The following is a 12338-nucleotide window of genomic DNA, read 5'->3' on the forward strand; positions in this document are numbered from 1 at the left end:
GCTCTACTGGGATCTCAGACCAGACTTGCTTGGAATTGGTGCCTATCTCCTCCATTGCAGATTGTGAGAGCACTCCAGGAAGATGCTAGATGGATCCCTCCTCGCAACTGAACCTCTGTTTTGGCCCTCAGCTGTTTGAACACCATTTGGGAGAATACTATGGGACATTTCTGTATGAATCCGTCTACACCAGTTTGTGTTATCTCTGGTTGGGTTATTTGCTTTTATCTTTGGTTACTCTACAAGGCCACCCCTTTCTAGCAATGGCAGTAGTTTCATCGTGTGCATCTCTTCTCTGTGTGGTTTGTCCATTGATGTTAGGGAGAATTCTAGGATGAGAATGACTTTCTTGATGTTGGTTCTCCTTCACAAATTGCTTTCTCTTCTGAAGCTGGCTTTGGGTAGTGCTGCGGTACAATTATTGTAGTGGGTGGTGTTTTTAATTCCCTTTATGTTTTGTCCCAACTACTTTATTCTGTGTATTGGTTTGCACATGGAAAGAATTCTGCTCCCCCCCCTCCCCCTCCCCATTTTGTTTTCATGCGTTTGTCCCTGTTTTCTCCCCTGTTGTGGAGGTTTATAGGCTTTGGGCCTTTTGTATAGCCGTTGGGCTTTGGGCTTTTTGTGCCCTTTTATGAATGAACAAGTTTTCTTTGACCAAAAAAAAAAAGTTGTCTGCGTTCCCAAAATGATTACTATTTTGTCTTCTAGCGTTGAAGGTGGATTAAGGCAGTGTGAATTAAGGTTTTGTCTTTTAGTGTTAGAATAGAGCCCATCGACTTGAAGAACCCCCACCAACAAGTTGCCCAGTAATAACTTGAATAAACAATGTTTTAGTGAGAATAAGAAGAATACAATGTTTTTTAGTTATCAGCTAGCTTTTCAGTTTTCAGCTAGCTTATCAGCTAGGTGTGCTAACTGTCAAACATAGCCTTGAACAATAGGATAACTCATTGATCTAGTGTCATACACGTGGCCGAACCATGAAGCACATATGAAATAACTCCCACAAAACTACTAGTGAAAATGTGGGTTGATGTCTTCTCAACCTTGGATGCTTACATTTACCAGCGAATATGGTTTATACAAATTTAAATTGATTTGGAGGCTTTGAACTTGACTTGATCCGAAAGAGTTGAGCTTTTCTTGCATTTGAGCTTGATTTCAAAATGGCTTTGGTTTTCTTCAGATGGATCTTGAAGGCAGTGGCTTCGCATAATCTTTAACAACGTCTTGTGTCCAGATTGATCGTGAATTCATTTCAAATTTGCTTGGTGGGCATGCAACTCGAATTGAGCAAGTTGTTAGCCTTTCAGACTGATCATGGAAGTTAAATCCTTTGGTTTGCATCTCTTCTCTGTAGGCTTGAATTGTGTTATTAGTACTCTTGTCAGGGCCATCTCTGGCATGGCGTTATTTCAATACATGCTGAATGATGTGCTGCACTATTTTTCATTCAACACTGACTTGCTTACTGTGATTGGGATTGCTGAACGTACTTTAATTTTTTACTGCAATTTGATTAAGCTCAATACTAAATGTTTCATTGATTAATATAATAAAATACTGTAACTCATATTGTGAGAAAAAAATATCCTTAAAAAATAACTTATAAATGTAGACAGAGTGATTACTTTTCTTGTTCTAAAAGAATTAGGTTAAAGTTACTATAATACTATTATTACTATATATAAGAAGAAGACTAGAGGGAATATCTTGTATTTTATTATGAAATGTTAAAATATATTTTTTGTTGGAAATTTCTGTACACGCTTTGCAAAGGCACGCGACCCCACCATTCGTAAAAGAGAAAGAAGTTAAGGTGCTGGTCAGCGAATTGAAGCCAAGCCTGCAGCGAGCGCGGTGCATGCGTTCATCACAACACGACACCGTTTCGCACCAAGCTGTAAATAATTAAATTAATATATTCGAGTATTTTTTTTTGCGTGCGTTGCACATGGAATATGTCTATTATATATATATTTTTTGCATTATGTCTATTGTATTTGATACATCAATTAATCATGAACGTGATTATGCAAGTTCGTTTTCAGTTATTATTTTTTAAATTATAAGTTATTTATATTTTTTTTAAGTTGTTCCCAATATATGTTCAGGGAGTGATGCAGTATCTTAGATAATTAGAGAAAATTTTTTAAAATTTCAATGGATTATAATCTAAGCATTACATATTTTATTTTTATATTATAGATCATGAGAAAGAATAAAATGATAAATCAAGGGATTCATATAAATATGCAGTAAATTAGACTTGAGACTTTTCTTAATTCAAAGAGATAATGAAAACGGTTTCAAAATTTGATTTGTAAATAAATTTAGTAAGAAGTAATCTAGGTAAATCTTAGATAATTATGTCAAATCTTTTAAAATTTGGTTTCAAGATAAAATAACACAACATAAGAGAAGTTATCTAATGGAATGACACGTGGAATATATTTTTTGAGAATTAACCTGAGAATGAGACATGATTTTTTATATGAGAATTAACATGAAAATGACATGTCACTAAATTAGTCTGATGAAAACTCTTCTGTTCTAATATCTATTGATTGATGGATTCTTTTGATAATATTGCTCTCATTTTTTATGTTAGTTGTTAATTGTTAATAAATTAGTTCATGTGCCGGGATTCGAGCCCTAACTCTTCACTCTACAAATCTTTTAATTTCTCTTATCTCATGAAATGAACTTTCCTCCCCCCAATTGCTCTCATAATCTTGACCTGAATGTAGTAAAAAATGTTAAAGACATCCTTAAGAATGCAACCGTTAAGGTTCAAACAATCACTTTTTACCACTACGACCAACACTCAATGTTTTTTGTTTTTGTTTTTTTATAGACAAATGTTATTTGTTAGTAATCTTAGTAAAATAGTCTATGTCCTCGAATGATAACTCAAGTAGTAAGAGCTACGACCTACGAGACATATAAGTTGAGGTGGGGAGGTCCACAATCGTTCTCTAGAACTACAATTTATCTTTTCAATATACCGGAAAAAAAAGTCTCTCATTAGGGTTTGAACCCTTCACCCTTTTCCTTCACCTCATCCAACCCTATGTCTCATAACTCTTACAACTTGAGCTAATCTTTAAAAACTCTTACTCATTAGGTTAACAACCGCTTTTTACCATTGTGACCAAGACCCGTTAAGTAAGTTAAATAATATTATAAGTTGGAGTGATTATTAGAACATCAACAAGAAAAGAGAGAGAAAAGGGACGGCAAAAAGGAAGAAAAACCCCACAATCCAAACCCAAACTCAAAACTCTTCTTATTATCACAATTCACACACTCTCTCTCTCTTTCTGTGTCTCAGTGTTTCTGTGATCGCGGCGTTGCCAAATTGCAATTGGGTTTTCTCTTCTCTCGCGGCTCAGCTGCCAGAAAACGTTGATTATTTCACGGCGGGGCGACGACGACGATGATGATGTTGGTGGGTAGCGGCGGCGCCTAAATGTCTGTCATCGAAACCCCCAGCGTCCACCACCACCGGAAGCGCAAACACGACGAAATCGATGACGACGAAGGCGGCGTCTCCGACATAGACCCTATCAGGATGAAGAAGGACGACGCGGCCAAGGCCGTTTACTCCGCCGTCCACCACCGATCAATCATGCTACAGTTCTTCGTTCGCATGATGGGCAACGGCAACACCATCGTTATGCAAGCGCATCCTGATGATACAGTCCAATCGATTCACGAGCGTATCCAAGCCTTGAAGGGTATCCCTGTTTTCGAACAGAGGCTAATCTACAACGGGAAGCAGCTTCAGTCGGAGCAGACTCTCGCCGAATGTTCCATCGGAAAAGACGCCAGTCTTCAACTCGTTGGCCGCATGCGCAGCACCGGCCACCCACATGCCTGGCAGGTCATCAACGACATGGTCTCCCTTGTTATACGACTCTGCCACAACGAACCTGTTCACGACGCTAACAAGACCATCAAGGGTCTCATCACCAGCTACCTCAACTTGTCTCCGAAGAATGACAACGATTCTGCTTCTGGGTATTTTCAGATTTTCATGTCCGCCACCGCTGTGCTTGTCTCGCTCTATCTATCTCCCTACACGGGTAATAAAGACTGTGCTGATTCTTCTATTAGGCATTTTTTGACCACTTGCAAGACCACCGTTTCACCGCCCTTGCACACCCAGTGTGCGCGTGTGGTCTTGGATTTCTGTACATTGCTCAAGAAGAGGGTGAGTTCTGAGGACCCTTTGTATGGCTTCTGTCGTAGTACTTTTGGGTCATTGTTGGAAACTGCTAGGGTTTATTGTGCTGATTCTGAGGGTGACAATGTTAAAGGGTCCATTTTGGTTCAAGAGATATTCCCTTTTGTTAGTGAGCTTGCTAAGAGCTTGTTGGTGGATTTGGATTTGAGCATAGACTCCCCCTCCAATGCGGGGACTTTCTTGATCAATGTCGCGGATTTTACTGCCTTCTTGGTCCCTTTGAGGGCCAGGATCATGGAGCAACAAGCTCTCCGTGGTTCTATGCCTACCCAGAAGCGCCATAAGGAGGCGTTGCTCGTGGAAGAGATTGAAGGCCTTCATCTCTTGTACAATGATTTATTGAACAAAACTGATCAGTGCCTTCAAAAATTGGAGCAGACATGGGCTGGCCAGGGAATGATGCAAGGGGAGGATATTTATCCCGCGTGGTCTCATTATCTTTCCATTTTGAAGGAGTTGTATCTAATATCTAAGCTTTATGATGGCGCTGAAGAAAAGCTCTGGAAGGTTTTGACGCGTCAGAGAAGCGTCGTGTGCCTGCTGATAGTTCGATATGCAAAGAGGACTGATGAGCATCAGTGGATTCTCGAGCACAAGTGTGTCACAAATTTTGAGTCTAGGAGGCATTTGGCAATGATGATGTTCCCAGAGGTAAAAGAAGACTATGAGGAATTGCACGAGATGCTTATCGACAGGTCTCAGTTATTGAGTGAATCTTTTGAGTACATAGCACGAGCTGATACTGCATCGCTGCACGCTGGCCTATTCATGGAATTCAAAAACGAGGAAGCCACTGGCCCAGGTGTACTGAGGGAATGGTTTCTTTTGGTATGCCAAGCATTGTTCAACCCACAAAATGCTCTTTTTGTAGCATGCCCGAATGATCGAAGGAGATTTTACCCCAACCATGGTAAGTTTCATTTGAAATTCTGCATGGACTTTGCCTCCTTGTGTTTTTTGCTGTGCACTGTGAGTAGTTTAAAATTGAAAGTGTTTGTTGAGGGCTTGCATTTCTCATAGAGAAAGTGAGAAACATTTATACAATATCTACAAAATGGTCTTTATATGTTGTTTACAACCTTTGTACAAATAAAGAATTAACCTTTGTACAAATAAAGTATTCAGTGAGTTATATCCTTAAGTAAACCGATGAACAAAAAGAAAAGAAACTAGAAAGCTAAAACCAAGCCTTACTTCATAAACCTGGTGGTTCTGTTGACGCCCAAATAATGTAGTGGAGATCAGGTTTTTTTCTTTTTCTGTCATTACCCTTTAGCCTTTTGTTAAAGGAAATGTGCTCCTACTTGATGAAATGCGTGGATTCAGAGGATCTCCAATGGCTTGATGAGTAGACCCACTATTCTTCACTTTTTGCCGGTGTAGGGGGTTGTATAAATGAACGGAAAATAGCTAACATTATGTGTGGTATCAATTTCAATGATGTAAAACATCTTCACCTGTATGAAAATTTTGTATTTTTATGCGTTTACTATGAAGAAATTGTATTTTTATGTGTTCACTTTAAAACTTACAAAAGACTATATGATTTGGACCATTTTGGGGTGTTTTAGGGCCACTGTATCATGTTCAACATATATCTTAGTACATCTTAAGACAGTTGTGACTTGTGAGTATTCAAACACAAAAGGAATCCGTATATGGTACCAATTTTGTCATATCTGTGCTTCCTTCTGGTAGAATGACACGTTGGCTCCTTGTCTGTTACTCAAAATTTAAGTGTAACCTCAAACCTGCTCAATCAATTATCATGCATATTTTTCTACTAAACTTGAGTTCCTAGTTAGTGTTGTCAGGAAATAGGGTTGCGGATTGCTTGGTGCATGATCAGTTTTGAGTATTTTCCACATTGCTGTATTCTTGTTTCAGATGAAACTGTTAAAAGCATTTCTGGATAGTCAAGTTTAGCTTATCCTTTGTCTACTTGTTTGAAGCTTCTAAGGTACATCCTCTGCACCTTGAGTACTTTGGCTTCTCTGGTCGAGTTATTGCATTAGCTTTGATGCATAAAGTGCAAGTGGGTATTGTTCTTGATCGTGTATTTTTCTTGCAATTGGCTGGGAAGCATATTACTTTAGAAGATGTGAAGGATGCAGATCCTTTCCTGTATAGTAGCTGCAAGCAAATATTGGAGATGGATTCTGACTTCATTGATTCAGATGCATTAGGACTAACTTTTGTTAGAGAGGTGGAGGAGTTAGGAGACACAAAAGTGGTTGAGCTCTGCCCTGGTGGGAAAAACCTTATAGTTAATAGCAAGAACAGGGAGAAGTATATTGACCTTCTTATAAAGGATCGTTTTGTGACATCAATATCTGAGCAGGTGTCACATTTTTCCAAAGGTTTTACTGATATTCTTTCAAGCTCAAAGTTCCAGCAGTTCTTCTTTCAAAGTTTAGAGCTTGAAGATCTTGATTGGATGCTACATGGGAGTGAAGATACCATTTCTGTGGAAGATTGGAAAGCACACACCGAGTATAATGGCTATAAGGAGACAGATATCCAGATAACTTGGTTTTGGGAGGTATGTACATAGCGCTGTTATTAAACTGCAATGGTCTATCTTCTATCCCCCCCCCCCTCCGTGATGCATTCAAAAGCTGTCTGTTTCCCTTTTATCCACAAAGCACAAAGGATTTTATTTAGGGATGGCAACGGGTAGGATCGGGCACGGGTTTTACAATTACCAAACTCAAACCCAAATCTCAGAACCCAAACCCAAACCCAAACACAAACCTTATGGGCGATAAAATGAAATCCATGCCCAAATCCATTGGGTTTCGGATATACCCGAAACCCAAACCCAAACCCATTAGTTACGTAGCAATTCAATCCAGAACTTACTTTCATATAAAAATAAAAGTGAAATTCATAGAAAGAAAAAAAAAAACAAATACTATTCATCATCCTCATCCATCACTAAAGTGAGACAACAATAGTTTAGAGTTTACTTTCTCAAACATACAAAAGTACAATTAATCATCAAACACTAAGAACAAAGTTTATAAATATATATATGTATGAGGGTTTTTTTGTAATTTTATGTTTCGGGTACCTTTGGGTTCGGGTTTGGACGGGTATGGGCACGGATTTAACTAATACCAAACCCAAACCCATAAATGGCTACAGTAACGGGCAAAACCCAAACCCAAACCCAAACCCAAATCCAGTCAACTCGGATTTTGCCCGTCAAATCAGATCGGGTTCGGGCGGGTACCCATGGGTTTGGGCAAAATTGCCATCCCTAATTTTATTTCCTTATTGCTTATTGGAAAGCTTCACTGTGTGTTTGTGATGATTGTCTGCGTGAGCCCTTTTGTGATACCATTTAGTTTTTTAACATTTTGATTAACTTATACTGTCCTGGCTACTTATAAATTTTCCCCGTTTCCACAAAGGAATTGTTTATCTTAAACACGGCTATTGGAATCCACATCTTTCCTAACCTGGTCAGGAATCATGCAAGAGCCCCTTTCTGTGTTAGTGTAAATTATTCCTGTCCTCGCCCTGATAGAGTCAACTTTTGATGTTCTTCGTATCATTTACAAATATCTCTCTTTAAATGATGTTTTTCCAAGAAATGCCCTTGCAGGAACAATAAATGAGGAAAGATAATATACATTTTAAAGGATGAAATAGGAAATCAAATAATACTTTTATGAAAAGTAACAAAATTAATTGCACTCCTTAATATGTGTGTTTCTTCTCTTCCTGGACAGTTAAGTAGGAACGGAGGGAGTATCTTTTTATTAGTGAAAGCTTGAATCATAATTGTGATACCTTGTTTAGAAAAAGACTATTCTGTGGTGCAGCTATAATTCCCTCTTCTATAACCTGGATCACAAAAAAGTCTTTTCATGATGATTGTCACCATGAGCCCTTCTTCTGATACCATATAGTTTTTAAACATTTTGATTCTACCTTTTTATGCTGAATTGTAGGGTCATACCCAAAAAATATTAATGTTGTAGTGAGTCTATCCAAAATGCTTGATTATTTTTTCACCTTTTGTTGAGAATTCTGAACATGAACTTTTCTAGTCTCTATTTATATACCTAAGCTCTTTCAATCTGATTGGTTACTGCATCTTTGGATTAATTAGGTCTGGAATTTTTTTCAAGCAGCACAATATTTCAAGATTTGCCAAGAGCTGCTTCTCAAATTTTACATTTTTATATATAATATAGTGTTATGGAAAATTGTAGGGTCATACCCAAAAAATAGCTAGTCTCTATTTATATACCTAAGCTCTTTCAATCTGATTGGTTACTGCATCTTTGGATTAATTAGTTCTGGAATTTTTTTCAAGCTGCACAATATTTTCAGATTTGCCAAGAGCTGCTTCTCAAATTTTATATTTTTATATATAATATACTGTTATGGAAAAACTTGACAGATTGTGGGGAGAATGACAGCGGAGCAAAGGAAGGTTCTTCTATTCTTTTGGACATCCGTGAAATATTTACCAGTTGAAGGTTTCTGCGGTTTGGCTTCCCGTCTCTACATATACAAATCCCCTGAACCTGAAGATCGCCTTCCTTCATCTCACACATGCTTTTATAGGATGTGTTTCCCAGCTTATTCATCTATGACTGTCATGCAAGAGCGTCTTGAAGTTATCACTCAAGAACACATTGGCTGCAGTTTTGGTACTTGGTGAATGCATTTGCAATCTGGATAGGAGTTGTTTTGGCTGCACATAGATTGATCTTTACCCAGCTTTGTACAGATTATAGGAGTCTTCCTTCTGTTCTCTAATTGGATCATGTGAGAAAGTTCTCTAGTTCTCTTTTTTGAAGTAGTCAAGGGTTGCAGTGTCATTTACCTTGCTCAAATGTTTATATGGATAAATTATCAATAAAATAGTATTGAAGGAAAGAAAATTGGATCTTTTTGTGATCTTCATTCTAGTAAATAGCTATTTGTTTGTTATGTCATGGACAAGGGGGACATGCTGAAAAAGTTAAGTTTGGACTGGGTTCAGGCTGCAACCCTTCTCCCCATAATCAAGTACTGCTGTCAAAGTTGGAAATTCGGTAGGTTGGTTTTCACGTTTGGAAGATAAGCACTTCTGAAAGAAGCTGTCATGACTAGTTTTTGTGAAGGGATAAGTGATTGAAAGAAGCTGTCGTGACTAGTTTTTGGGAGCGAATAGCACATGTTTGGATTACCGCACAATGTTTTCCCACATTTTATGTTTGGGAAACCAATGTCACGTGTTTCATCGAGCAAAATGTGACAACGCAGAAATGGCATTTTGGCTTTGTTAGGAAAAAATGGATCAACGTTCCGGGAACGTTTATCCAAACATAAGTCATTCTGAAATATCTTAACGTGAAACTAAATATGCTGCAATTTTAGGCCTTGTTGCTTACTACCCCTTTCCCCTGCTGCTTAAAAAGAAACAACAATATTTAAGGTAACTCTCTTCTATCAAAATTAGTTATATTCTAGTGGTTTTTAATGCGGCTATTTTCTATGAATTGTTTAGCTTTGATTGCAGTAAATATTGAGTTATTGACTACTGTGTCATTAAGTTTTGGTTATCATTAATTTGAGTTCCTAAAAAATAGACCAAAATAGCCATTGAGATCTTTTTAGCTATGGTGTTTTACTTATCATAATCTACTCTCATGGGCGGATCTACTTGGAAGTGAGGGGGTTCAGATGAACCCCCTGAACAAATTTTTTTTGCACTTACACTCCTATATAATATATTTTTTGAACCCCCTGAAAATTTTAAATTATACTAGTAGACCAAGTTTTGCACCTATTTGCACTAAAGACTTACCATCACTTACTCCTCTCACTCTCTCACACACACGCGCACTCAGCCACTCACCATCTTTCTCTCGCTGCCTAAGTCCCACTCAACTGAGATGTGAGAACTGCAATCAGAATCGTCGTCTGCAAAATAGTTCAATCTCAAATTATGCTTCCTTTGTTTAATTTTTCTGTTTCGATTTAGATACTTAATTCTTGAAGACAATCGAATTATTCATTTATCTAATCTTTACTGAATTGGAAACGTTCGATGAGAAAAATATATTTTTTCTGGTATTTTCAGTTTAGATTTCTCACCTCAGTTGGTCAATTTAAACTAAGATATTTTGCATGTGCATATATACATAAATATTAATGAATCATACATACATATACATGTGCATATATACATAAATATTTGCAGATATAAAATTTCAAATGACAAGTATTTTTTCCTCTGTTTTTATTTATTTGGGCTGCTATTTCCGTTAGTAAGTAAAATGATAAGAGAAAGTCGTTTTTATATATTTCTACAAGTCTTATGTAAGATTTAACTTTATTCAGTTTTCCTTTGATTGAGGGGAGAAAAGGATCGCTACTGCTAGTGTAAATTGTTCAACGATTTCATAATATGAAATCACGTAGATGACAACTATGACTTGCATAATTTCTTATGTATAAACATATTAAAGTTGTTTTTAATTATATTTTTACCGATGTTTTCATGTGAAAAATTTGAACCCCCTAGTCAGGGGGTCCTGGATCCGCCACTGTCTACTCTACTCAATGAGCATCCCTTTATATAGTAGGTGGATCTTTAACCCTAAATCAAACTCCGAGATATCGAACGACTAGCTTGTTGAACTAAATTTCACGGTAAACGGAGGAGATCAAGGAATTTTCCAGTACAACCTCCCTGTTGACCACCAAGGAAATTTTCAATACAACCTCCCCGTTGAAAGTCCACGCGCTGATCTTCTAGTTGCTTACGCGGGATTATAACCTTGGGCCCTGCCTAGACCTTGGAATCTTCTTATCGGGCCAGTCTAGTCCCTTGGGGGTCCGGGTTGAGTTGAAGTCATCCGGCTGGCCCCAGACCCATAGCTAATCACTTCCATTGAATCTCAAAACACTGAGGCTATGTTTGGATTGATGGAACATAACGGAGCGGAACAGAACGGAATATAATGGAATGGAATGGAACAAAAATTACATTCCATTGTTTGAGTATTTTACGATGGAGCGGAACAAATTTACCACTCCATTGTTTGAATAATGAACTAAGCGGAATGATTAGTAACTTTTTTATTCCTATATTACCCTTTTTTTTATCCTTATGATCTCTCAAATATAGTGCTCAAATTATATACCCCACCTCATCTTCTTCATTTTCACTCTTATATTTTTTTATTTCTCTTAATTTAGTCAGGCGTTGAAATAATCAATTGAAACACGAGGAACATAATAAGTTACAATTGACAAACAAGAATGAGAAAGATATTTTAAAAAAAATGAGAAAGAAGAACAATTGAATAATAAGTTTCAATTAACAATGGAACACACTTAAAATGGAGTTGCAAAGAACAAAAGAATTGAAAAAGAACGAAAAAGGGTAGAAAAAAGCATTCAAGCCCGAGAATAATGGAATAAATACGCACAATAATTGAAAAACAACGTAAAAGAACACACATAAAGGTTTAAGGTTAGAAGGGAGAAGATTCACAACGGTTGAGTCATGGAAGGAGGGAGAAGTTACCAAGGGTAAAATAGTATTTTTATGATTAATTATATGGTCAGTTTTTCTTTCGATTCCTTTCCACCCAATTTTGGGGGGAGCAAATTTGAAGGAAAGAAATGGAGCATGATGAACCTTGAACCATTACTTACCACTCCCTTCCATCATATTTTAAATAAAACAAACAATGGATCATTTTCTCCTTCCCCTCCACTCCACTCCTTCCCCATCCCCCAATCCAAACAGACCCTGAAAAACAGAAATTCTTACAATTTCTCTCAATACCTGGCCAATCTATCAGCCATATTTTTTTAGCAATGTACTAATATTTCATAAACACCCACTTCATAAAAGAGAGGAAGTGAGAGATATGGTGATTGATGAGTGATCAATCGGGAAAAGGAAATAGAGATATAAGAAGGGTAATGAATAAAAAGATGGATATGGAATAGAAGATAAATTGAGTGTCTATATATATCAAAGTTGTTAGAAAATGCAACATGAACTGATCAAGTGATCTTAGCTGAGATGAGATTACTTAGTTTAAGACTTTTTAGTAAATAAACAACA

At 37.3% G+C, this 12338-nt stretch overlaps 1 protein-coding gene across 1 annotated transcript; it reads left to right on the forward strand.

Annotated features, from left to right (window-relative positions):
• Positions 1-3226: 3226 nt before the first annotated feature.
• Positions 3227-9169, forward strand: LOC130710328 (E3 ubiquitin-protein ligase UPL5-like). Its single transcript, XM_057559551.1, has 3 exons — positions 3227-5162; positions 6205-6794; positions 8667-9169. Exons 1-3 carry the CDS (start codon positions 3476-3478, stop codon positions 8928-8930), a joined length of 2541 nt encoding a protein of 846 aa, XP_057415534.1. The 5' UTR covers positions 3227-3475; the 3' UTR covers positions 8931-9169.
• Positions 9170-12338: the final 3169 nt, after the last annotated feature.

The sequence above is a fragment of the Lotus japonicus genome, chromosome 4 (assembly GCF_012489685.1).
Source record: "Lotus japonicus ecotype B-129 chromosome 4, LjGifu_v1.2".
NCBI lineage: Eukaryota > Viridiplantae > Streptophyta > Magnoliopsida > Fabales > Fabaceae > Lotus > Lotus japonicus.